This window comes from Triturus cristatus, chromosome 4_2 (genome assembly GCF_964204655.1).
Source record: "Triturus cristatus chromosome 4_2, aTriCri1.1, whole genome shotgun sequence".
In the NCBI taxonomy this organism is placed as follows: Eukaryota; Metazoa; Chordata; class Amphibia; order Caudata; family Salamandridae; genus Triturus; species Triturus cristatus.
Genome location: NC_140586.1, coordinates 304,752,016 through 304,778,442, shown reverse-complemented (window position 1 = coordinate 304,778,442; position 26,427 = coordinate 304,752,016). Strand labels below are relative to the sequence as shown.

General features: G+C 43.7%; 1 protein-coding gene across 3 annotated transcripts in view; it reads left to right on the top strand.

Moving 5' to 3' along the window:
• The window catches only part of SEC16B (SEC16 homolog B, endoplasmic reticulum export factor), a 325,648-nt gene that overhangs the window by 106,734 nt on the left and 192,487 nt on the right, over positions 1 to 26,427 (top strand). For all 3 annotated transcript variants that reach the window (XM_085601607.1, XM_085601609.1, XM_085601608.1), the window contains exons 11-13: positions 8,566 to 8,663; positions 10,923 to 11,004; positions 21,816 to 21,933. In XM_085601607.1, coding sequence (XP_085457733.1) covers positions 8,566 to 8,663; positions 10,923 to 11,004; positions 21,816 to 21,933 — 298 coding nt within the window. The remainder of the gene's footprint in view (positions 1 to 8,565; positions 8,664 to 10,922; positions 11,005 to 21,815; positions 21,934 to 26,427) is intronic.

Below are 26,427 nucleotides of genomic sequence, written 5' to 3'. Positions count from 1 at the left end.
GCAATATGGGGAAGCCAAGAGGCAAGAAAGAGGGGACTCAGCAACAGTCGGACACTGAACTCTCGGGTCATGGCGAACAAGAGGAACAGGACCAACTTCGCGACCTGCAACTGAAACAGCAGCTGGACAAAATCCTGGCAGCGATAGTGGACACTAAAGCAATGCTGCAGCAAGATATAGCGCAGGTGGCGACGGGCCTCGGGCTCCTGCAGGCGGACCATGGCAAGCTTGTGGACAGAGTTACAGAGGTGGGGAATACGCTTTAGACCATGGGCCCAATGCAAACTGCCCTCAAGGCTACTATGTCTGATGCCCTTGATCGAGTAGGGGCACTGGAGAAAAGGGCGGAGGAGGCAGAAGGGCACAACCGCCGGAACAATGTCCGCATAGCAGGGCTACCTGAAAAAACGGAGGGAGATGATATGGTGAAGTATTTGGAAGAATGGCTCAAGACGGTGGTGGCTCCGGAGGGCCTATTGACCTTCTATTCGCTGGAAAGAGCTCACAGGGTGCCCGCTAGACCTCCCCAGCAGGGGCGACCCCCACGACCGGTGGTGGCGAGGCTGCTACATTACCGGGACAGAGACCTTCTGCTCCAGAGAGCGCGTATGTATGGGCCCTAACAGGTGGGAAACAGCAAGGTAACCCTGTTCCCGGACTACACATATGAAACCCAACGGCGACGATCCTCCTTCCTAGCTGTTAAGAGAGGACTGCGAGAGGAAGACCTCCAATACTCGCTGCTATTCCCAGCCAAACTGCGAATCATTGTAGATGGCTCATCGAACTTCTTTGATACGCCGTAGGACGCCTGTACGTGGTTGGAACTATACAGAGCAGGAAAAGATGGTACGGAGCGTACTGCACGAATCCCCGCAGATTTTCTGCAGCAGAAGAGATCACGAAGGCCCCGATGCCGATGAGGGAGCATGAGGGGGCCGCTCTCGCAGGAGGCAGAGGCGGAGCGGAGAGATGCACTTGATGCGGTGATGGCGCTATCAAGCTCCCAGGTTCACCGATCTCCAGGGCGGACAGACTCGGACAAAGGCAAAGATGGCTCGGATGATGAACAGTCTGAAACAGACAGTACACACCTACCACCAGTCACGCCGGCCACGGCGGACGGAATGCTGGACGAGGGTTAGGGCGGCGGTGAGGCTGTTTCTAGAGAACCACCCTGAACTTACTGGACTCGCCACTGCAGGTTTGGCATGAGAAAGGGGGGTGGAAGGCAGTGGGAGGCAGGTGAATGCAGGTGGGCATGGCGACAGGCGAGCCGGAAGAGACAACCGGACCACGGACCTGGTAATGACATAGGCCCCTGAGTATAGCCTGTCGAGAATGTTAGCTCCTATGCTGAGGGGGGGATAACGGGGGGGCTTGATTATAATGGGCTCAGCTGGACAATGCGACTTAGAGAAACTGAGGCGGCTGCCGGTTGGTAACCAGTCCTCCCTCGTTGCCCATAAGGCATGCCCACAGTGTCTGCTGTTGGGCCTAACAGTTGTTTGACAGAAGTCATGGTTTGGATGGGAACTAGATGGGAGTTACTAGGTCCTGTTCTTGGGGGGGTGGGGGGATTGGGACTGTTGGGGGGACGTTGGGGAGGGATCTTCACCGACGCAGAAGCGGAGACATTTTATCGATTCTGCAGGATGCTATGGGAGAATGGCTGATTTGAGATGTATAACCTGGAATGTGAGGGGGCTTCACACTATGACGAGACGACATAAGGTTCATGCCTACCTAATCCGCAGGGGGGTACACATTGCACTACTCCAAGAAATACACTTAACAAAGGCAGAAGGGATAGTGCTGCAGCGTAGATGGAGAGGCCAGGTATACAACACCACATACTCTGCATTTGCTAGAGGGGCACTGATCTGGATTAGGGCGGGTGTCCCTTTTCAAGTGGCTAGACAAGTGTTTGATCCTGAGGGTAGGTACGTAGCTGTTGAGGGGAAGCTAAGAGGCAGGGACATCGCCTTTTGCAGTGTATACGCGCCCAATGTTGATCAGTTGGGCTTTCTGGCGAGGATGTCTGGAGCTTTGGCCCATTACTTAGCGAGTCCACTGGTGATGGGGGAGGACTTCAACTCTGTTGCAGATGTTTCCCTAGATAGATCTCACCCTCCCCTGGCAGACTTCCCGGTGCATCGCTTGACCAAGGGTAGACTAGATTGGCAGGTGCGCTGGGGACTGATAGACGCTTGGCGTGTGCGCCACCCGGGAGACCGCGACTACTCCTATTTTTCTGGCATGCATGAACTACACGTTAGATTAGATACGATACTATGCTCCCCGACAGTAATGCCAGCTATAGTGCGAACTGAATATCTAACCAGAACGATTTCAGATCATAACCCCCTGTTAATTACCATGGATTGGATGGCTGGGGTCTCGTGCGTTCCTACTTGGAAACTGCGACCCGAAGTGTTAGATGACCCACTGTTCCATGCAGCGCTAGAAGGGGGAACAACACAGTATTTTGCGGAAAACGCGGGCACGACTGCGACGAGGGCGACAGAATGGGATGCCTTCAAAATGGTCATCAGGGGACTCTGCATAGGGAAACATACGGGTATACGGAAAACACTCCTGGTCAAAGCGGACTCCAGTCTGCGGGAGGCGGAGATGGCGAGGCCTGGCCACCCTGAGCTACAGGAAGCGGTTAGTGCAGCTAAAGAAGCGGTAGCAGTTGAAGTGGAGCGCTTGCGCAGCTTTGACCATAGAGCCTACATGATGAGGGCCCATGCGGAGGGAGATAAGGCGGGGACATTATTGGCAGAGGGAGGAATGGTCTACACCCAAAACGAAATTATGCAGTGCTTCAAGCACTATTATGAGGCACTTTATAAAAGTAGATTAGAGGACGGGGACCCTGCCATCGACACTTTCCTGGATGAGCTGGAATTGCCAGGACTGGACCAAGAGCAGGCGAAAGACTTGGGGAAAGACATAGAGCCAGGAGAAATTCGAGGTGCCATTAAGCGCATGGCCCGCAACAAAACACCAGGACTAGATGGATTACCCATAGAATTCTATGGGAAATATGCTGACTTGCTGGTGCCGTGGCTCCAAGAAGTCTATAAAGAAGCCAGAGAATCAGGACAGTTGCCCCAATCAATGCGCGAAGCGCTAGTGATCCCGTTGTTGAAGCCAGGGAGGGAGAGTGAGAACACGGCCTCCTATAGACCACTGTCGATGTTAACCACCGACTATAAAATACTGAGTAGCATACTGGCGGCCCGCTTGCTGCAATACATGACCATGCTAGGCCATGAAGACCAAGCTGGTTTCATAGCAACGCGAAACACGACTGCGAACATCAGGAGGTTGGTGCGACTACTAGACGATGATCACCCAGAAGCACAAAAGCCAATGATACTATCAGTAGATATCGAGAAAGCTTTTGATAGCTTAGAATGGGCACGGCGGAGATTGGTCGCAATTACAACTCTGGGAAGAAGCAGGACTGCAAGTGGTAGGGGATCTATATGAAGACGGGGCTCTGCTACCCTACCAAACTCTCCAAGAGAGATTTGATCTCCCAAGGGGAGGTTTCTTACTACACGCAGCGCTTACTAGAGCGATTCAGGCGCACTGGAGGGAGGGGCTGCTGGAGCCTAAGACGTCGATGGCCTGCCAGTAGACCATGATGGCGGCAGGGACCTTCAAGGCGGTCACGTGCCTATATTCTAGAATGCTTCATGATAACCTGCCGCCCCTGGCTGTATTGAAGGGAAAGTGGGAAACTGATCTAGGTAAAGATATCCCTGAGACAGCTTGGGTGCAGATAGTGCGATGAGCCTGGAAGAGCACGAGGAACGCAAGGTTTCAACTAGTGCACTTCTACATCCTCCACAGAGAATATTTGACACCTGGGAAAATCCAGAATTATTTTAAGGTAAAAGAGGCAGCATGTCCCAGATGTACGAGAGCGGGGGTGGAATTGGAACATATGCTGTGGTCTTGCCCAGCGATGGGACTTTACTGGAAGGAGGTGGGGGATACCCTGAATGAGGTGACAGAGAGGTGACTGGAGTTCGATATGGCCATTAGTATACTACACTGGTTCCCCCACACGTCCAAGAATAAGATTACGAGTAAGTTCATAGATATGGGACTTCTATTAGCAAAATGAGAAATTACGAAACGTTGGAAAGCAACAGTGGGTCCCACCAGTAAACAATGGAACGGCGAATTTCTCAAATGGGCCACCAGTGAAAGCGCGCTGCGTTATCAGTTGGCGCGCAGGCGAAACGACGATAAGGCGCTAGAGGCGGCGGCTGCATGGGAGGCGCTAGTACAGGCATTGCGAGACTATGAGTCATACGACGATGAAGAGGGGCAGGTCACGGATGGGGGGATAGCCCCGGAACAAGACAGGTACATCGCATAACTCAACACATAGCTACTCCTAGGAATGTATGGTAAAAGAGGACAGAGACGGCTACCTGCGTCGTTGGTGGGGAATGAGGGAGGGGGGAGGGAACTTACAGTTTTCATAGTGTTTAAGTGTAGGGCCTAATTTTCGAAGGTTTCAGTTTTATCCGATGTACAGCTCGTGAAGGGCTTACATATCCTCATACCATGTACTGTATAACTGGTGGGGGGCTTTTGATTGATCCTTAGTGAGTATGTTGATAAATATCGAGAAAGGATTTGTATATGCTTGTACAAAAAAACAATAAAATACGTTTTCAAAAAATGAGGGGACCTTAACCAATCACTCTTCCCCTCCTCCCTCACATTTCCCCCCAACTCACTCACCTGGCAACGATGTTTCGAGTCAAACCAAGAGAGGTATGCAGCCCTTCCTTCGGATGGTCACTGAACCTTTAGTCTGAGACCTATTGGGAGAAAAATAACAAGTGAATGACAAAACAGTCCCCTTCTCACGTATAGATGGGGATCTCTGGGGAGGGGGGCCTGTACCGTGTTGATTGTTCACCACGGTATTCCAGGGATCTCCCTTGTCACGTGTTGAGTCCATTGCAGGGTCTGAAAAGACCCTAGCTGAGGCCTCTGCCTCCAGATTAGTTATCACCTCCATTAGCAGGTGGTTATTGTCAGAGTCCTTTGAGTGTTCATGTCCTGATTGGTCTAACTTGGCATCTTTCTGTGACTTGTCTCGTTTGTTTTTTTGGATACCTCAAGGCTTGCTCCCCCTCCGTATCAGTCGAGAGCCTGGACCCCAAGGTTCGTCTTCTTTGCGGGAGGGAAGTCTTTTCTCATCATTTATTCATAGCACCCCCGCTGCGGCCTCTCTCCAACCCCTGGGTTTTGGGCTTGGCCCCCCCTTGTGTTGACTCAACTGCGTCTCTCGAGTGTCCCTGTTTTTGCGCCAGATTGGGTGCTCCTCCAGCCAGGCCCATGCCTCTTCAGGAGTTTGAAAGAAGGTTGTCTTGCCCTCGATAACCTTGAGTTTAGCTGGAAACAGCAGCATGTACTGTATGTTCAGCGCTCTCAGTTTCTGCTTTGCTGAGTCGAAGGTTTGTCTTTGTTTTCGTATTTCCCTAGAGTAGTCTGGGAAGACCATGATATTGGACTGAGCATGGCGGACCTCCCCAAGTTTTCGCAACTCTCTCAGTATTATGTCCCGAACTTGATAATTTAGGAAGCGGGCAATGACAGGACTTGGCAGTGCGCTCCGTCAGGGGTTTTGCAGGCAGTGGGCTTGTTCGATAACAAAGCACGAGGAGACTTGCAGTAGCGGAAGGTAGTCTCTCAGCCATTGTTCCAAGAAAACCCTCATATTAGGGCCCTCCACTCCCTCCGGGGAGCCCACAAAGCGCAGATTGTTCCGTCTAATATTGACTCTTGAGTGTGAGTTTACTAGATAATAATTAGGGGAAAATAATACGAACCTACAACTTTTAATGTTCCACTGTGATTTTACAGAATCCTGTTTCTTTTTCTAGTTTAACTGTTTATGGACAATTTAATTTTAGTGTTAAAATGTAGTTCTCATTCTATGTCTATTTTTTATTGTTAGCTTTAGCGATTGATTTTCAGTGTAATATTTCGAGATTTGTCTTTTTTGGAGAAGTTAAGTGGTAGTTAATGATGATTGCTGGAGTGAGTTGTACTTTCTGTGAGGCAATGTAGGGACATTTAGAGAGTGTATTTCTGGGACTATTTGTACTACTGGTGAATCATATCCCCTTGCAATTTTAGTTGCTATTTCATTTTAAAACTACATTGCATTTCTAGTGCAGCATCGTAGTTTTTTATTTTGGTTTTAGTGTCCCACTTTAGGCTTTAAATCTATACATGGATGGCATATTTTATGGTATATAGCCGAGATTGGTGTACACTTTGTTCCCCTGTTATGTATCAATAAACCTTGCAGTGCTCCACATACGGCATAATCATTTTGGTTCTAGACTCCAGTGCCACAATTTTTGTTTAATATGCTAATTTTCCCACTTCAGTTTAAAATATGATTCACATTTGCATTTTAGATAATTGTTTAATTTGTCATATACTTAATTTCTTGTTAAATTTTGTTTCTGATTTCAAAATTATGTTTAATTTCTTTTCCTGATACGTGGTTGTATTTAACCCAGATTGTAGTGTTCGTAGCAATGTCTCATTTCAGCTTTGGCCACATGTTTAGTTTTCCATTTTAGTTTTGGGTTTTTACTTGCATATTTGGTTTATGTATTTAGTTTTCTAAGAATACATATGTTATTTCTCGCTCAATCATAGCACATTCACTTCAGTCCATTTCTTAATTAACCCCAGCACAAACATTGCCAATGACACTCATGTTACTGGAAACTCCAACTGAACCATGGAGTTGCTTGACATGGAGTATCATATGTATTTTATTTTTAATTGATGCACACATTCAGGGTATGGTATTTGATTGTCATTAATAACCGTTGTTGAGTGGTGCACAATGCTGTTCAAGATCAAATTCTTTCTGAATTTTTCTAAAGCACAGATAACATTCAATATCAATGAATTTATGAAAGAATAATCCTATAATATAAATCTGCCTCCAAACTGGACTTTTGGAGGAAAAGAACCAGAAATAATTGGGAAAGTTCTACATTCTAACAACTAATTAGGCAACTCTGAGCAACAGTTGTAAAAGATTTGATACTGACGGGAAAGGTGACTGGTCTTATGCAAGGTAATGGGAACATTTATACATGCTCACCAAACTTAGAGATGATTGCACCTCACAAATATTTCTGAACCTAGATAAAAACCCAGAACTATTTTAGGAATTCTTCCATCAGCTCTATCTTGAAGACAAATCATTAGTCATGACATCTCTAGAAAGATAGACTCACTTATTTTACGAAGCTGTATATGGAATATTTGCATCGCAAACAATGTAAAAAGGATATCTCTGCAGTGTCAAGTATGCTGGTGTCAAGTTTCGACCGAAGACGTAGTAGATCTGCTGGGAGTTCCAGCTTTCCCTGAATCTCTCTGTAGGCATTTGATCACTTGAATACCTCACAATAGAAAGAAGGGGAAGAAAGGGAAGGGAGAGAGGAAACAAAGGAGCACTTGCTGTAAAAGGTCAGCGTTGGCACAACACGGAGTGGAATAGCGATGGCTTGAGGATTAGCGCATTGACTTGTTCTTAGGCGGTGCCTGGAGCGAATGCTAAATTAATACAAAAAAGTGGGACAGGTCAATAAACAGGCATTAGACAAATATCGCAGATGAAATGAAACCTTAGCCCCAACAGAGGCAACATGCTTAGCCAGGTACTGAGTGGATGACATGGCCATTAGAATAGCTTAAAATCTGCAGCCAATGCTAGTGTGGAATTAATGCAAGGTGCTCTGCCTGGGATGAATGTGGGCTTATGCCCAGTTGCTCTTGATGTAATGGATTAGCTTCCTTCTGAAAAGACCACTTTGCATATGCTAAAGAGATGCCAAATTCTCCAGTCTTCTCCCTATTGAGAAAAGAGTCTCTGGGCATGGTTTTATTTAATATATTATACAAGCAGTTCATATGGGTGGTGAGTGAAGACTTAATGATGTAACAAGCTCGGTGGGTTCCAATTAGTAAGAAAGAATGGCCTGTAAAGCCTTGTTTACTGGAGAAAAGCTGTATTTGTTTGGATGACATTGTGCAGTTTTACCAGAGCAAATGTTGTGAATTTCTCATGTATCCTATAGATGCGTTAGAGTATTCTTGAGTTAACATTAGTATCTACAAGCCAGAAGTAATGCAAAATGTATATTGGTACACTTTGATACAAAGCTGTTTATTTTAGCCTTCTTTTTTGCGATGGTATGTCTCATATTTGTTACCTTCTCGTGTATTGTGTGTAGAAACCGATTCAGTGGCAGTATGGGACTTGCATGTGTCAAAAATAGCCTTATCTTTGTAACTTAAAATACCTTGATACATTTATAGGTGTAGGTGAGGCTGTAATAATTAGATTTACATAAAAATGAATACCACCAGGGCTGAATTACTCCTGTAGCTGCCCCTTATAGGCAGAGGCCTGGTGTGTCTAGAAACACCCCTTGTGGTTAAAACAACAAAAAGATGACCTATTACACTCAACCTTCTTCTTGTTTTCAGGATGCATTGGATTGGGCGATGAAAAGCCAGCTCTGGGGCCATGCCTTGTTTCTGTCGAGCAAGATGGATCTGAGGACCTATAGTTGGGTGATGAGTAGGTAAAGAGACTCTGGGCTCTACCCTATTTATTTTATATTTTATTTACCCTAGTGGCCAGTCAGGTGCTGCGGGTTGTATAATTGACCTTTTGTGGCTTCTTGAAAACCTTCTGTACTATCTTGAAACCCCTAAATTATACCCTGTATGAAGACTACTAAACTTTTATAGGTTAGAGAGGCTTAGGTTTATTGAGTTTTAGAAACTAGTTTTATTGTTTGTATCATTTATATTGTATTGTTTTTGTTGTTGTTTTTTTTAAATTCTTTTTATTGGTAACCAAAAACAACATCACAGCTTATACTTGAGATAGATCAAAAGGCATGGTAATCAGTGACACATTACACACAATTCCATATTGTCCTGTGAAGTATACTTTACAGTGAACGATAGAACATTAAAGTGTTAGGTCTTCCAGGGGCATCTGTGCCGGTAAGACGGGTGGCTCACATATGGTACCTCTATAGTCATTCCATTTCCCCCATATTTGTATCCATTTTCTAGGGCATCACCTTGTGACATATACTGTTTTTTCTCGAAACATAGACCTATATTGTATTGTTAATCAAAATGCTGTAGCCTCAAGTTTTCAATCAAGAATGTTCTTTAAAAAAGCCACTGTCTCATCCTCAAGGGTTTAAAGGCACCGTGGTAAAATCCCATTTGATATCATGGGCGGTGGTCATAAGGGATGGCACTTCCTGTGATGGCATCGGTGGCGGTCCAATGAGACTTTACTGAAACTCACTCTATCCCTATGAGTTTGATGCAATAATATGAATGCACTGGTGTGACAGGATTCCTTCCGAGTGACTCCTACTTCTTTCTAGTCTGAACGCTTTCCTCAAACTTCTTGGAATACCATTGAATAAACTGTCTCTATCTTCCAACTGAGTCTGGTTTCATATCCTTAAATACAGTTTAGTGTATTCCTGCACTGTTTGTTCCATGCACAGAAGTGGAGATACACATACACCGTCCCATATCACTATCCGAAATACACTTTAGTGTAATCTTATCTTGTTCCTCCATTATTGAGCGTAGAAATATGCCTCCTTACAACACCAAAAATGTAGGTTTTCTTTTTGCTGTTTCCTAATCGCCTAACATTTCAGATTTAAACATAACTTTGTTAGCAATGCCTTAAGATGGCTTATTACATACGATGCTCTACATAGATGCAGTCACTCGCTAACTCGCTCAAACACCTTGTCACTGGAATCGTTGGTTTTGCAATCTAGTGTCCTGTTTAAGTGGCCTAAACTATGATGATATTTGTCACTAGTTAAGTAGCTGCTATGTTTGTCTTTCTGTAGATACCTTTCAGACATGCAGCATTTGACTGAGATGTGCATAGTGCTAATCCTATTCTACTAGAGGAGTATTGTACGTGGACCTGATAGCAGGCCGGAAGACAGTCTTTGATCTTTTGTTATTGAATTTGAAAATGGACAGGAAGGTAGTCTATTCTCTGTTGTCCATTGAGTTAGAAATGGGCAGTAAGAATGTCTTTGAGTCTATTAGATATGGAACTGAAAATTGAAAAATGGAAGGAAGCCCTGGGGTTTGTTGGACTTGAAATGGATAACAGGAAGGAAAGACGTCTTGGGGACTACTGTCCAGGGAGCTGGTAATTGACAGAAAGGAAGAAAACCCTGGAGTCTCTTGGACATAGAAAGGAAGGAGGCCCTGATGTCTACTGGACAAGGAATAAAGGAGGGAGGGGGTAAGTAAGCAATGCTTGCTGATTTAGGGTCTATTTGACATGGAGCTGGTAATTGGCAGAAAGGAAGGACGCTTTGGGGCCTGATAGACATGCAGTTGGTTAGGGACAAGCAGGAAGTCTGTGGTTTGTTGTACATAGAGCTGTTAATGGGCAGGACTCTTGACATCTATTGTACTTGGAGCTTGAAAAGGGCAGATGGATGTTTAAGGATATGTTTTACTTCAGATCTGTGATGGACAAGATGCATAGGGGCAAACTGGACATGGGTGTTATTCACAGGAACGAAGTTTTCCTCAGGGTTTTTTTTTTAGATATGTAGCTAGTGGCGGGTGGAAGAAGTTGTAGGGATTATTATGCAAAAAGCTGATAGTGAGTGGGACGTAATGCCTCATAACTATTTCACATGGGCCTGATAATCTGCAAGAGATAAGCTTTTGGATCACATGTGAATTCATCTGTCAGCTTTTTTAATGCTCTGAGTTTTTGTTGAGTTATCTCTCATCTGTAATTGCTACCATCTCCTCTTCCATTGTAGGTTCACCAGCTCCCTATCGCACAATGACCCACTGCAGACCCTGTTCCAGCTGATGTCCGGCCGGATCCCCCAGGCATGCACGGTATGACAAGATATAGTTGGCCAGGTGCCTGCACTAAGTAGAGCGTGTACAAAAACATTTTTAAAAGGATAAGAAACACCTATTTCCACACAATCTCTTTCAGCAGTCTGCGCCGTAACTCACGTGTGGTGTAAGATAGTAGAGGTGTGTGAGGCACAATCTACCACTGCAACAATAACATGAACCTCATCTAAGGCAGTAACTCTGCACATGGAAGCTACTCTCAGAGAATTTGCCTGTGCTTCATTTGTTCATCCATTTTGAGCCTGGGAAATTTATTCAGAAAGGGGTGGATTGTTCCCAAAGCGAGACTCTGTGAATCTTTAATAGGAAACAATAAAAGGAAAATAATTATCAATGCGTTTGTAAATAGCAAACACAGTCACTCCAGATCCTCTCTGTACATCTTTAACCAATTCCCTTTGTCAGCCACCCATTAGCTTGTCTGTTTAAAAAATGTTTAGCCTGATGTACTATCCCTGTTTGCAAAACCCAGATGAGCAAATTGAACACAACTAGTTTGTCAACGAGGATTTACAGGCTTTTCAACCACACAAAACCTTTATAACATGAGGCACATTGTTGCTGTGCTATAGGAAATCTACTGGGCCTTTCCAACACCTGTAGAAGGAAAAGCAAACCTTTTTGGAAAATGATGCGTGGGTACATGGTGAATAATCTTACTTGTGTTGGTGAGTGGCATTTTTTGAAATAACAGGGGATGTGATGCTTAATTTTAAGCAAACTGTGTCGTCCATGTAGATCTTCTCACCAGCCTATCTATTTAGAAGGGTATTGACACATATATCTCTCTGATATGCAGAGCAAGTGAAGGAATTTCTTACAACCATTGACAGATATTAGTTTTGCTACCTCCCTCCTTGATGTGACGCTTTGTATGACGTCACCGCCCTCTTGTTCCGGGTTCTCACGAGGACCATTTTATGCAGCTACAGGATCTGCCACAATGTAAGCACCAGACCTGATGATAAACAGAGTCCAAAGGTCACACTATGCACCTCTAACCTTTTGTTATGTAATTGTATGTATTTTTAGAGACTGAGAATACCGGTAGACTAATTGAACATTACTTTTGCAGGTGTTTATGTTGGGTCGACTAGGTTTCATTGTTAGCAAACAGGTGAATTTGTTGTCCTTTGCAGTACTGAGTGGCATCAGTTTGGATGACTTAGACTATGGTCTAAACTCTGACTGTTGCCACCATGTGTCTTTCTGGTAAAAGATATCCATATTAGCTGGGCTGAAGGTTTAAGATTTATTAGCTTTTCCAGCCTGAGTTAGTTTGAATTCCTAAAACTGGATTACAGAGAATGTGCTTGGTGGTACTGGTGCGTTTTTAAATGTAGCATGCTGGATTTTGCACTGAAGTGTGAAAGGTGCACAAGCAGTAAGTGCTAGTAAAAGGTTCAAAATTTACAACAAAAAGCCACTTTAAAAAATGTACATCTGCAAAACCAGTGGGTGCTAATTAGCACCCACAATTTATATGCCTTAATACCCTAGAGCAAACCCACTAGTGCTATCAAGCCCCATTTGGACACCCATAGAGTAGACAGAGGCTTCTAGGCCCCAACCTTGGTGGTTGAGGTTGTTTGCAACTGGTGTCCTTGAACCTGTCCTACTGTAGCTCTGTAAAACTGGACCAAGTACAGTCCCTTGGGTAGTGAGCAGTCAGAGGTTTCCCAGGGAGTTAGTGTGTAGTGCTCAGGTTCAGGGTGAAACCAGTATTAGGTTGCTTGTGTTCTGGTTAAGGAATGACTGGCCTGGCAGGTTATCCTGGACTGTTCCTATGAAAGCAGGGTCAAGACTGATTTGCATATGGCTGGGTCCAAACTGAGGAGGCATGGTGGGTGAAAAACAATGGACTGGACTCCAAGCGATTGACCGTGGCTGAGATTAATTCAAGTGTTGCATCCATGAGATTGTTGCTGTCGCAATTTCAAAACCAACCAACAGATGCAATAAAGTAATATCCAGGTCAGTGCTTCTCTTTATGAAATTGAAAGTACTTTTAAATCTCAAAGCAAAACTAAATACTGTATGCTTCAGTGTGTACAATAACATGGTTGTAGAATTCTGCATTGTATTAATGATACACTTTCAATTACTGTTAATTGCTCTAATCTCAAACTGCTTAAGGTTCCACTATTACCACTCCCACCCATCTATGGATTAGGCTCAAGTGTAGTTCTCTCAAATGTTCACATTGTTGTCAATATGCAACTTGGGTCAAGAGTTTATAGTCCTTTAGTATTAAATTAACAGTTACAGTGAACACGGGGGACTGATTCACGCCTTTGTGTCTCTCAACCCTGGGAACTGGCTAAGCCCTGTGGTTTACATGCATGTCTCTTTCAGGAGTCCTTTGTGGGTGATGGATGCAGTGGGTGGCACCCTCCTTCTTTATAGTGTGGACTCCTTGCTTCAGGGCCGTGGTTTCTCCAGATTGCAGGACCAGAAGGTACCTGGGAGGCAGGTCTTCACATTGTGCACAACTCAGTGTCAGATAACCTTCTTCGGTGGCAGCCAGATGTTGTTGCATCCTCTAACCCAAATCTGCAGTTCCCTTTGTTCCTTGCCGCTGGTGACTGCTCTCGGTGATCGCACCCATGACAACAGCTAGGTACAATTTTCAGGCCCAAAAAGCTGCACAGAGATGCAAGAGGGACCTTTCTTAACATACACTCTCCTTGGGTCATCAGCTTCTTTTGGAGTTCCCTTTCCTGGGATAGCATGGCCTCTCCTCTTGGACAGCCCCTCCTCCTGCAGGGTAAGGCACACTCTTTCGATCTCTAAGCAGGTAGGCATTCTTCAAGCACTACAAGCAGACCCTCAGCCCCTTCAGCAGAAAGTTTCGACTTCAGACAATGTCCCCTCACCTCTGGGAAACTGACTGTCAGGCAGACACCAGCCCTGGTTACCAGGAGCCCTTTGAGCACTCTGATAAGCACTTCATTCCGTGGTCAAGAAGAACGTAGGATGGACTGGAGCAAAGAGGGGTGGTTTGGATCCCATCTTTATACACCTTTTCTAGAGAGGGGATGTGAATCCACCGTGTAAAACTTCAGAACTGGCACCCTCCTTTTTTATACTGTGGACTCCTTGCTTCAGGGCCGTGGTTTCTCTAGATTGCAGGACCAGAAGGTACCTGGGAGGTAGGTCTTCACATTGTGCACAACTCAGTGTCAGATAACCTTCTTCTGTGGCAGCCAGATGTTGTTGCATCCTCTAACCCAAATCTACAGTTCCCTTTGTTCCTTGTCGCTGGTGACTGCTCTCGGTGATCGCACCCATGACAACAGCTAGGTACAATTTTCAGGCACAAAAAGCTGCACAGAGATGCAAGAGGGACCTTTCTTAACATACACTCTCCTTGGGTCATCAGCTTCTTTTGGAGTTCCCTTTCCTGGGATAGCATGGCTTGGGGTAGTTCTCTTTCAAGTATCCTTTTTAGGCTACTTGCTAGACGTAGACTTTGTGTAAAGTGATGCTTTTCACAACAAGGCTGTGTCCTAGCAGGAGCTTCCAAAACATGGACACAACAATGGGTAAATAGTCTGCAACCTTCCTGAAACTGTTATCTGGGACAGACAAAAGGGCAGACCTGGTCTAGACACATTCTCCCAAATAGTATAAACTGCAGCCTCGTCCTTTTCCCTTACCACCTACCAAATGGCAGTGTCCTAGAAGAACTAATGAGCAGTCCATGCTAACGAAGTCTACATGAAAATTCTAAAGGTAGCCCTCCTCACTTCCAGCGGCCGCTCCTCCGCTATGGCGGAGGAGTGTCGCACCCTGCCCGCAGAGGCAAACAAAATTTTTAATTTTCATTTTATTTTTTATCCTGTACCCAAGTCTTGGGGGTTGGGGCCACAGCATGCAGCAGGGGGAGGATGAGTGGTAGGCACTGCTGTCAGTGCGCATGATGGTTTGGCCGGCTGTCTTAGGATGACCAAACCGCAATGCGCTCTGACATCTCCCCAAACCAGCTGTGTTGCTAGGTGGAGAAACCAGCACGCACAGGCTCCCAGCTCCTGATGGAGCGCAAAACAAGCCCGCTCCGCCAAATCCTGACACTCCTTTCATGGGAATGAGAGCTCTGTCTGGATTGGCCGTAGGGGAGTCTGGGAACTTCAGCCTGTGCCCAGAGGAGCAGAAGAGTGGCAAGCAGTAGACCGGCAGGTACGTTTTTTTGTATTGGGTTTTTTGTTACAGGCCCCCTCGCGCTGCTCACCACATTTCTCTGACACCAGCCGCTACTGCTCGCTTCAGTGTCTGGGTCTCTACCCTCCACTCTCAGAATGTAGGAACTTCCACTTTGTGAGGAAGCTATTCTTATCCTTCATCTTGTGCCATTCTACAATCATGGGCATCCAAACTGGATCTCACTGACTTCAGTACTCATACTCAACCATGCAGAGCCCTACTACCACAAATGTACTAGAATTATACTATACATGGACACGTGCTCAGCTTACCTAGGGAATGTCAGAGCAAGATTCTGAGTTTCACATAAGTTCTGAATTTTACACAAGAGGGGTCAGTAGGCCACACCATCACTGACACAGATAAAAAAGTCTGGTTACACTTAAGGATTTACAAAACACAATATGCTGCTACCACCACTTATGCGCTGGTTCCAGGACAGAATTTTTTTTTTTCTTTTCAAAAGAAACAAGGTCCCATTCAATTCGAATCGGTATAGTATCACAATTTTCCAGTCAAAAATTGGAATTTACACGTTCTTAAATCGAGAAATAAATGTGATTTTAATAACAATACGGCGAAAAACAAGTAATAAGTGATAGAATAAGTGAGCAACCCGTGAATAGGTTAAAAGGAGATCAGCCGATTTCCTTACCGCAGGCAAGTGACTTTAAAATGTGACTTTGAGTGTTTGCAGAATAGAAGATATAGGAAGTCACAATCAGTTAACCTACTCGAATACAAAATACAACGTATAGTTAAGAGTTTAGAGATGTGAGTAGACGACGTTTCGATCCCCATAGAAGTAGTGGGATCTCTTCAGGACAAAACGATGGATAAGATGCCTGGGAAAGTTTGCTGTGTGTGGACAGCGAAGGGAAAGGGGTGGCAAGGCGCTCCTAGACCCTTAAACCGTTTTGGTACGAGAATAAGGGATGCGGGGTTCGTTGAAGCAATTTGGAGGAGTTGATGCCGGTGGGTCCAGTAGAGCGTTGATAGCGCCTGAATTGGTGCGAATGCAGTCTCACAGCCGGATACGGAAGGGAGAATTGCGTCCTCAGCACAGGAGAACCAGCATCTGAAAAGGGGTACCCAAGGAACGTAGTCCAGCGGGGTCTGAGGAGTAACGGCAGTGCTCGTAGTCACCCTCCTGAATCGGATTCGAGGTTCTAGGACAGAAAGCAAACAACAGGCGACACCCTGTATATCCAGTTGAGATGGGGTGTAAATTCTATGTAACAAACAACAATGTCTCAACAGGAAATATTAGACAGAGCGTTAATAAAGCATGCACATTTAGTTGCAGAAAGGAAAGACAGATTGACTGAAGGGGTGGTTTGCAAATTATACGAGTGGTTTCTATTTCGAGCCAATCAAGGCCAGAGGAACAGTATAAGCACTATTTACACTAAATATGCATACCCGAAGGTACTTGTGCACATAAGTGCTTGAGAAAAGGTGAACGGCACAAGTGACAAGTGATACAGAGAGAGGCAATGCAAAATGAACAGTAGTGACAATATTTACAAACTTTTGGTTCCCGACTATTAGACTACAAAAATGCAGCAGGTTAGGCAATTTAGGTGAACCATGGAGATGCACCAATAGTTGCGCTGGACATTCAACGACATTTCAACCTTTTATTAGTTCAGGTCATCTTCAGGACCAGGTTACAGAATTTTCGTGCTGTTCATGAAAAGTTAAGAAGAAAGGGTAAGGTAAGGAATTGCCCAACTGAAAAGTCAATCAAGGAGCAGGGAGAGGAAGGTACCTGATCGGACTGGGGGTCCAGAGTGTGAGGCAATCACTGGTCCAGGACAAGAAAGACAATGTCTAGGGTAGAGAGACCGGGGGTGCACCGTCAGTCATGGTGCAGTAGAGCAAAACTGTGGAGGAAGGAAAGGGTATCAGGACCGGGGCCACCATGGACAAGCAGACAAGGGCGCCAGATCGGAGCCACTTACGTGCATAACTTTTCAGAAGAAGAGGGGAAGAAAACTCACCGGGAGAGAGAAGGAGCGCAATGCCCTGGAGGGTAAAGGAGTACCCAGTTAGAGTTACCGGCATCGAGGGGAGGCCGCCTGGTATCAGTGGCCTTAAGGGAACAATCCGGCATTCGGAGGCGAACGTCCGGGTGCTACGGGGATGAAAAAGAGGGGTTGAGAAAACCATTATGGAAGAAAAAAGATAAGAGTTCGGACAGTAAATGACCAAGTACATAAAAATTATACATGTGAAGATTTGGAGGGGCACGATGTGACTCCGTCCACCATGGGCTGAACACCCTGGACGAATGGCACAGCACTATCCATACTTAATGGGGCTTGCGCCCTATCTGCAATCTCACATCCCTACACACTACGTAAACAGTGGGCCTGATTCACAAAAGTAATCTGAGACAAAATCCGAACTTTACGACGTTCGGTATTCACAAAAGGCACTTAGGAGTAGTAAAGGTAGGATTCCTAACTTTACTACTCCTAAACTGAGACAAAATCCTAACTTTACAACTTTCGGTATTCACAAAGGTATTTAGGAGTAGTAAAGTTAGGATTCCTAACTTCACTACTCCTAAATGCCTTTTGTGAATACCGAAAGTCGTAAAGTTAGGATTTTGTCTCAGATTACTTTTGTGAATCGGGCCCAGTATGAGCCCTTGCGAATCGCCTACATGTTGTTTTTCCTATACAGGTCCACACTGTGGTCTCCCGCCGCCCTACCCATTGGGATGCCTAACTGCACAATCTAGGCTTGGCTGTGATTTGCGATTTATATTCTGCTCATCCTGTGATACACTGTTTTTATGTCCACGCTTCACTTAACCTTGTCTCCACCTATCCCTCCAGCCACAAACCAATAATTTTGATAATGTGTTAAACTGGGATGCATCTATGTTGTGGCATTCTCCCACTTTGGGTACTTCCCCTACCCTACTCTGTTCTTTCAATAAGTCCTTTCACTTTATTTAAATGTACAATTCGCTGAACATGTCCATTGATTCTTCTAAATATGTCCCTCCAATTCGTATAATTTGCAAACCACCCCTTCAGTCTCCCTGTCTTTCCTTTTTGCAACTAAATGTGCATGCTTTATAAACGGTCTGTCTAATATTACCTGTTGAGACATTGTTGCTTGTTAGCTTCCAGGACAGAGACATGTTATATAGCTTCAAGGGCAGAGACTGTATCCCATCTTCTACTATGAGGGCATGCTTGGTCAAGTCATGGATCTCACATTGTCAGGGACAGGCCTAGCCTCTGCGCACACTGTAAATTAGCATAACCCAAGAGAAAAAATAAAAGTCAGGATGCCAGATTAACATGCAGTCGGGCACTCACAGCAAGGGAACATGCCAATTTCCATGCAGGGGAGATCCTCATTCCAAAAGCAACATAAAGTGCTTTCTGTATAATCAAAACCTCAGTGTTTTGATGAATGGCTCTTGGAAGGTGGGCACGGAGTTTTGTATTAAGGGTAAATGTGTAAGTGTTTCCGAATGGGTGTTCTGAATAAGCCCACAATTGTCACGCATATAAGTATAAATCCTTTGGAGAAATCAAATGTCTGCTACAATATCTGCCTTCTTGGAGTGCAGATAGTTAGAGCATTTTCTATGAGAAATTCTATCTGTGGGACGATGTTGCCCAAGCTTCAGTTTATTATTCACTCTCCCATGCTTTTGATAGTTTCCATCATGCCTCACCTCTGAAGGTTTCCCCACAGAACTGATAAGAAATAAAATTTCAACTAATATCCTTGTAAATTAGTGTTTCAAAAATGCTCAATAGCCCGCTCTCATACCAACTACCACTAGTCTTGTGGAAATGTACTGGGCTACTATTACCCACCTGGTCTGGCTCGGCTATCTTTTTCCATACCAACTTGTTTAGATAGTGCTTTCAACCATGTTCAGCCATTCTTCATTCCTCAACCGAGGTTTTCATCATTCTAGTTCTGAGGCTGGTTCTTAAGGTACATATCCACTAACACACATACTTTCTACGATAAGACAAGGTCACTGCATGTTTCTCATCCACCTCTCATGATGTTTTACAAGCTTATCGGTGCCTTTGTTTTAGTTGATTAACTTCCTTCTCTGTCCAAGGACTTTGATCTTCTGCTAGCTCCATCATCTATACGCAGCACAGCTTTACCCACAGCTTTAGGACATTCTTAGGCTTTCTACCCATGATGTAGCTTATTCTCAAAATTAAATATCACCCCACATGAAAATGACTGTTCTAAATATTGTCTTTATTGATGACATCAGTTAAAAGATTAATACTTTTACTATTCTTCAGAGTTGAGTGTGAGAGGTCCAGCAACAGGATACATTTGTTGTTCCCAAAGGTCACCTTGGAGAGCTTCCGTCAAAATATTTTCTTTTTGCTGATAAGATGTTAGTTTCACCACTATCTTCCTGAGTCTTTATACTGTAGTGGGTCTTTTGGGTCCTGCTGCGTGAGTCCTCTCAATCTCTATGATCCCACCCTCCAGTGCCAAGGCGTGGTTGACCCCTGCCTGAACATATGGGCCAACATCAGATCATTTGCCTTCCTCACTTTCATTGGAAATTTCTCTGTTGTCTTTCCTTGCCCTATTCTCCAGATCTTGGGTTTTAATTGTAACATATCCTCTTTTGGTTCCAGAGCTGTTAATTAATTGCTTGAGTTGTTTTTTTTGGCTCAGTGATCTTGTCTGGTGTCCTCTGTTTCAACATCTTGTCTTATGGTCACTAATGTTTCATTAGTGCTTATTGACCGGATCCAGTTGTTGTCGCAGATCTTTCTTCCATTCTTTATGCAGATCTTGAAGACAAGATATAAGGTACTCCTTTCTCATGCCATGGCCTTCCGTTCATGCAGCCATGTCAGATTTTTCAATGGACATCTCTAGGGTGGTAGACACTTTTAGAGCTTGAGATGTGTGCCTCAAAACTTAATCATCTCTACCACTTTTCTTGACCAGCTTGCTTGGCATTATGTTGTTTATGATTCAGACATTTGCTTTTATGGTTCGTCCAGGGTTGGTAAACAATCCCAGTCTGTCCTTTAACTAGGCCTGCCCTCATATTGTCACTCAAGCTCTCTTTGCTGTGGCCAGGCCTTTCATTCTTCAGCTAAATGTCAGGTTCACCTCAAGCTGTGCCCCTTATTCCCACCATTCTACCCTTAAGAATATGAGTTGCGGAACACCTCCCTCACTAAGTCATCACATCTGTGTCCATCTTCACACACTTAAGGTGTGTATCATTATGGAGGCCTCAGTGACAGGACCTCTATTGCCTTTGTGCATCATCAAGCACAGTGCCATGACCGTCCACCGCCAGACCCAAACCAGACTCCTTAGCTGGTCACACACCTGTTCCGTTTTCTCCTTTGCGGGTAATGTCTGGTTCATAGTGATGATTATACTGTGATTCGTTAACCCTGGTTCAATATCAGTAGACTAGGCCAGGGCCTTTTAGGTGGGCCAGGTGATGAGCACCAGTGCCACTAGTCGTGCTTCACTCATTTCAAAGCTCATGTGCAGGCAGACCAGGATCAAGTAAGTCTTGCACTGCTCTCCGACCCACACTCTGTATCCGCTACCCGCTTCAGTGCTTTATTTTGTTCTCTAGTCTCCACTTGTGAAGTCTCTAAGATGAACCAGAAGGTGGGAATCCATTCTTTCAGTCACCCTCTGCCCTCTTCAAGGGTTGATGGAGAAGCAGATCAAAACGGGAGGTGTTCCGAGCCTATTTCTCACTTACTTATTCAGCCGTCACCTACTATTCCGCTGATCTGCTGCCACCTCCTTGTTTGTCTGGGCACCATCTTGACTTATCCCCCCCCCATGCTCACGAATGCTTCTGCCGCCTCCGATTACAGCCTAATTTACCAGCTTCACAGGTATACCAACCTCAGTGCTGTGCTCTCTGGCTCGTCAGAGGATCCACCAATGAGTTTAGGCTTGCTCAGAGTGCAGGTTCAACATGCCAAACAAGGTCACCTGTAACGGAGCTCAGAAGAATACGTCGGCCATGTTGTCCCGCTGGCCATATTTCCTAACAGTAAATTTAAATGTAATGCTAATCCCCAACTTAAATATAACCCTAAATGTATCTCTACAGTGCTTAAATACTAACAAAGATAACATATTCTATCTTCTTGTTATGCATGTGATAATGTATTGAAAGGAAATAGAAAATATTTCATAAAATGACAAACAATAACCTAACCACATAGAAATGCATCATTAGAGAGACTGCAACATTTTGGTCTGTACCCATTCTACATGAAAAATGTCGATCCGTGTATTCTGATAATTTTTAAGTAGGAAACCGTGCAAGCATATCTTGTTTTTAACATCTGGTATATGTATATTGTAAGTACATCAGTACAAAGTGTTCAGAAGTTTAAAGTGCAGCACTTGTATGGGTGTTTTGTAAAGATGACAAAGGTCAAGGGAGGACTGAAAGTAATTATTATTGTTCTAATTCCACAGAACAGTGGAAACAACTGTGAGGAAATAAGAGTGTTGCTTGTATTGCTTCTGTTTTATTGAAGTTATTTCTTCATTCTTCATGTTGTTGCTTTCTGCAGTGTTGTGGGGATCCAAAGTGGGGTGACTGGAGGCCACACCTAGCTGTGATCCTGTCCAACCAGGTGGCCGATGCAGATCTGACCCGCCGCTCCATTTTGGTCATGGGAGACACTTTAGGTAAGAGAAGAAAGTTGATGGGAGCTCGGGACGTAGCATCATACTGTAAAGGAGAGCTTTCACAAACACTAAGTACTTGAAAAATGTGTAATCTGCTGCAAAACCTACTCCACACCGTTTTAACACTTGTGCCTCCACCCACTGACATTTTAAAATGTCTGTTAAAGTTGCTAGAATCAGCCGTTTTGACATTTTGTACTGTAACTCTTTTATAGTCTTTGCTAGAGTTGAACTAACTGATAGGAGTGCAAGCTACAACCCTGAAGAAATAGGGTACATTTTTGGCACTGTCACTGGTAGAGCTGGACGTTGGATCTCTGGGTGTATCTGGCAACCTTTTTACTTTTACTTGGGAATTGGTGCATTGGAGTGTGAGTGTGTAGGATGGCTCCTTAAGTAAATGTGTATAGATTTATTATTTGGGGATGCTCCATTAAATCAGTGGTATTAGGTTGAAAGCAGGGGTTATATACAAACGTTTGAAAAAGTACAGAAACTACAGATATCACTAAGATAAAATGCCTTATAACTTAAAAACTACTTACCCTACTTACATTTAGTACCCAAAAGGATAATCCATGTTTAATCCTGCCAAATTCCATTCAAATCATTCAGCCGTTTTTGCGCTGAAGTACAAAGTCCATGGGAAATGCATTCGTGCCCAAATTTGTTTTGGGGCCCCCCTTTTTCCTTTACGCCCATTGACGAATCTCCACAAAACTTTGCATACTCTTCCAATGTACAAAGAGGAATAGGTCTGCAAAGCCTTGTGGGGATTAGTCAGACGGGTGCAAAATTATTAATGGTGAAAAATCCAAGGAATTCCTATCTCTGGTACCCCTAACTATAACTACAGAGTGGCTACCGCCCTCATTTATTAAAAAACGAAACATAACAAAAACATATATGTACATATATATATATGTACAGCTCACTCTTCAAAAAAAGAAGAGGCCGCACTCACGAATGGTGAAGAACTCGATATTTATTTTACCGGGTTCACAGAAGCAGGAGGCGTTTCGGCTCGCGCCTTTTTCGACTACGAAGTTTACCAGCAGCAACGCCATATTTTATGTACAAATGCACATGTGCGAATACATTTTAGTCATAAACATTGAAGACAGCCTAGTTTCCCGAAGTGCTCCAATGTCACCGCCATATTGGAGTGACTCAATACCGTGAATTTCATCACAATTCATCCATAAATAATAAAGATAATTCATTCATAATAAAGAGAATTCATTTTTGCAAGATGTATAAAATTAATCAGTATGGAAATGATAATGATCATAACATGGACATCAAAAAATCATCAATCAAGCTCAGAATGAGCTCCGTAACGTTACAATTAAATGAGTATTCCACTAATATTCTTTAGCCTTGTTCATAACAATCCATTAAGGTGACAGTGATTTTTAGATCAACTTGCTTAATTTCAACAAGCTTAATTTCAACAACTGTGCCGTGACATTTGTGTACTCTGAGAATGGCAGTTATCATGCTCTGAATGAGCTTTTAACCCACACACATGTATTGCAGGTTCCAGTCACCATATAGTAAATATATGTTGATATTACAGATTATAGTATTGATGGGATCTCAGCCTTATGCATTGGATTGAAAATAACAAATCAACCTAAATGAAATGATAATTCCTCTTCAACATTGAGTCCCTTCGGAACACATGTCTGGAGATCAAAATAAATCTAGACTCAAGTCTACGAAGTTTTATCTCTCTGTTGCCCCCTCTTTCATGATGTGGGACGTGATCAAGACAGAAAAACCGTAACAGATTTCTGTTGCTCTCATGGAATTTGGCAAAGTGTCTCGCAATGGGATAGGACAAATCATTTTTCTCTATTGCCCTCGCATGTTCTAAAATTCTCTTTTTTGTTGGATGAATGGTACTCCCAATGCACATAAGGTTACAGGGGCATATTAGGCAGTAGACACAGAAAGGAGTGTTACATGTGAGAAATGTGTTTATCATTTTGGGATTCTCACTGCCTGGTATGGCATACGTTGATGTTTTGGGGCTATTTTTGCATGCCTTAGATTTAGTGCAAGGAAAAAACCCTGTCAAATCACTGATTCGTGGATTCCTGGGACTAATCTCAAAGTGACTCTGTACCAGACTGTCTTTTATTGATCGACATCTCCTATATGTAATTTTGGGATAATCAGGTAAATTACTTCCAATAATGGGGTCAGTTTTGAGAATGTGCCAGTTGCGTTTAAAAATGTTGCGAACCTTTTGTGCCTTGTTAGAGAAGGTCGTAATCACTCTAAATTGTGAATCTATGCTGGTGTGTCCTTCAATCGTCTGGTCTTTCAAGAGACACTTCCTCGGAATTCTGTTTACCCGATTTAAGGTCTTGATAAATCGTCAGAATATCCTTGTATTTTAAATCTGTTTATGGGTTCATTAGCCGCCTGTACAAAATCTTATTGCCTCGTGCAATTTCTTTTTATACGCAACAATTCTCCATAGGGGATGCTCTTTTTGAGGGGATTGGGGTGGTTGCTATGTGCCTCTAAAACAGAATTTCCTGCAGTAACGATGCCATCCCACTATGCATGAAACCCATCTGTTGTTGTTATCAGCCCATGCCACCTGCTTCTCCCACCAGCCTACGAATAAATTCGCAAAGCTGGGGGCGAAGCAGGTGCCCATGGCTGTACCTTTCAGTTGTATATACAATTGTTTTTGAAAGAGGAAGATGTTATTGCTCAAACTGAATGTGCAGCGGGAACGAACTAATTTCCTGGTCTTTCGGTATACGGGACTTCCTAGAATCTTGGAACCCCTCTAATCCTGATCTTATTATGGAGTTTTAAAAATGAACTGTACTAAACAGACAAACTCGCCTTCTTTGAAAACTTGTGGTATATTAAACGCCTTCCAAGCCTAATACTCATAGACTGGATTTTCGATTTCGGGAACTTCCCATGCATACGGGATGGTGCCAAACTGCATTCTGCGTTTGAATTAAATAAAGAACTTATTTTTGCCTTGAAGAAGTTCCAGTGTGGAACGAAACGCGTTGGCTGGGTTTTATCTCTTCATATTAGAAGAAAATAAAAGGAAACATTAAGGACATTTGTTTGGATTTGGACTCTTTTTATCTGGTGCACCTTCCTCTTTGTTTCTTGCTCAAACTGAATGTTACGAACTCAATCAACATTTCATTGTGTTCAGGCAATTTTAACGATCTGTCCCTTAGAAAATATCTGATTGCTTGTATGCCCTGCATATGTGATCTACGCATGTATAAAGGCTCGTTATATCCAGCACTACCATCAACATGCCTGGCTCCCAGTATATATTAGAAATTTTTCGGATGAAATCTTTTGTATCGCATACAAAAGATGGCTATGTTTGGACAAATGAAGTAAGGAAGGAATCAATAAATTGTGACATATGTTCTGTTAGGCTGCCCTTCGAAGAAATGATCGGGTGACCCAGGGATTTGCTAGCGTCTTTATGAATTTTAGGAAGATGATAGAATATCGGTGTCACTGGATAAGAGCAATTCAAAAATCGCATTTCTTCCTGGTCTAGCATCCCCAAGCTGAACCACTTCTGTATCATTTTGTGATATTCGATGATACTCTGGCTTTATCTTTCTTTGGTGACTCTCGCATAGCAAACACTGTCAGATAGCTGTCGCAGAACTTCCTTGCTGTAGTAATCTTTGGTCATTAACACAATATTGCCCCCCTTGTCAGATGGTTTGCATACTGTGCTGGGGTCTTGTTGGATTCCTGCAATTGCCTTTCTCTGTTCATACGAGAAATTTTATTTGACTTGATTAGATCTGATGGTCTTAGATTTGTTCATTCGTATTTGATTCAGGTCGATTTTTACTGAATCTTCAAAGGCATCTATGGTATCAAATGGCATATTTGGAACAAAAGTCGATTTCACTTTAAAGCCAGATATGATTTTTTTGGTTCAATTCCAAAACTCTCAATGTCAGTTAAATCTCCTGTTTCAGAGATAGGCTCTTGATCAACTAATATGCAGGGGTTATCAAGGTCCTCTCCTGTTAGATTGTCTGTAGATGTTTGTCTTGCTTCTGGGGTTGATCTTATTGATGCTCAGAGAGACATTGCAATTTGAAGAACTTGTATAGCTTCAATTTATGTGTGAATAAATAAAGGTCAATCCGAGATTGAGTGTACTCAAAATTTTGTGTGGGACAGAACGTTAGTCCTTTCTTCAATGTTGTCTCTTCAAATTCAGTAAGTTTTTGAGGGGTTAGATTGATGATAGTTAATTCATCTACTTCATCTATTTCCTGAAACCCTGTTTGCTTCTTGTCAGTGAAGCTATGGCTATGTTTGTTGTAGCCTCCTCGCCTTGTTTTTCTTTTCTTTGCTGAGTTTTGCGTTCCGGGGGTTTGCCTCATACTCCCTGTTGCCACGACTGCCTTAGTAACTGAAATTCCTTGTGTAAAAGGGAACGTTTGGGAATTTGCTCTGCGCCCTCTT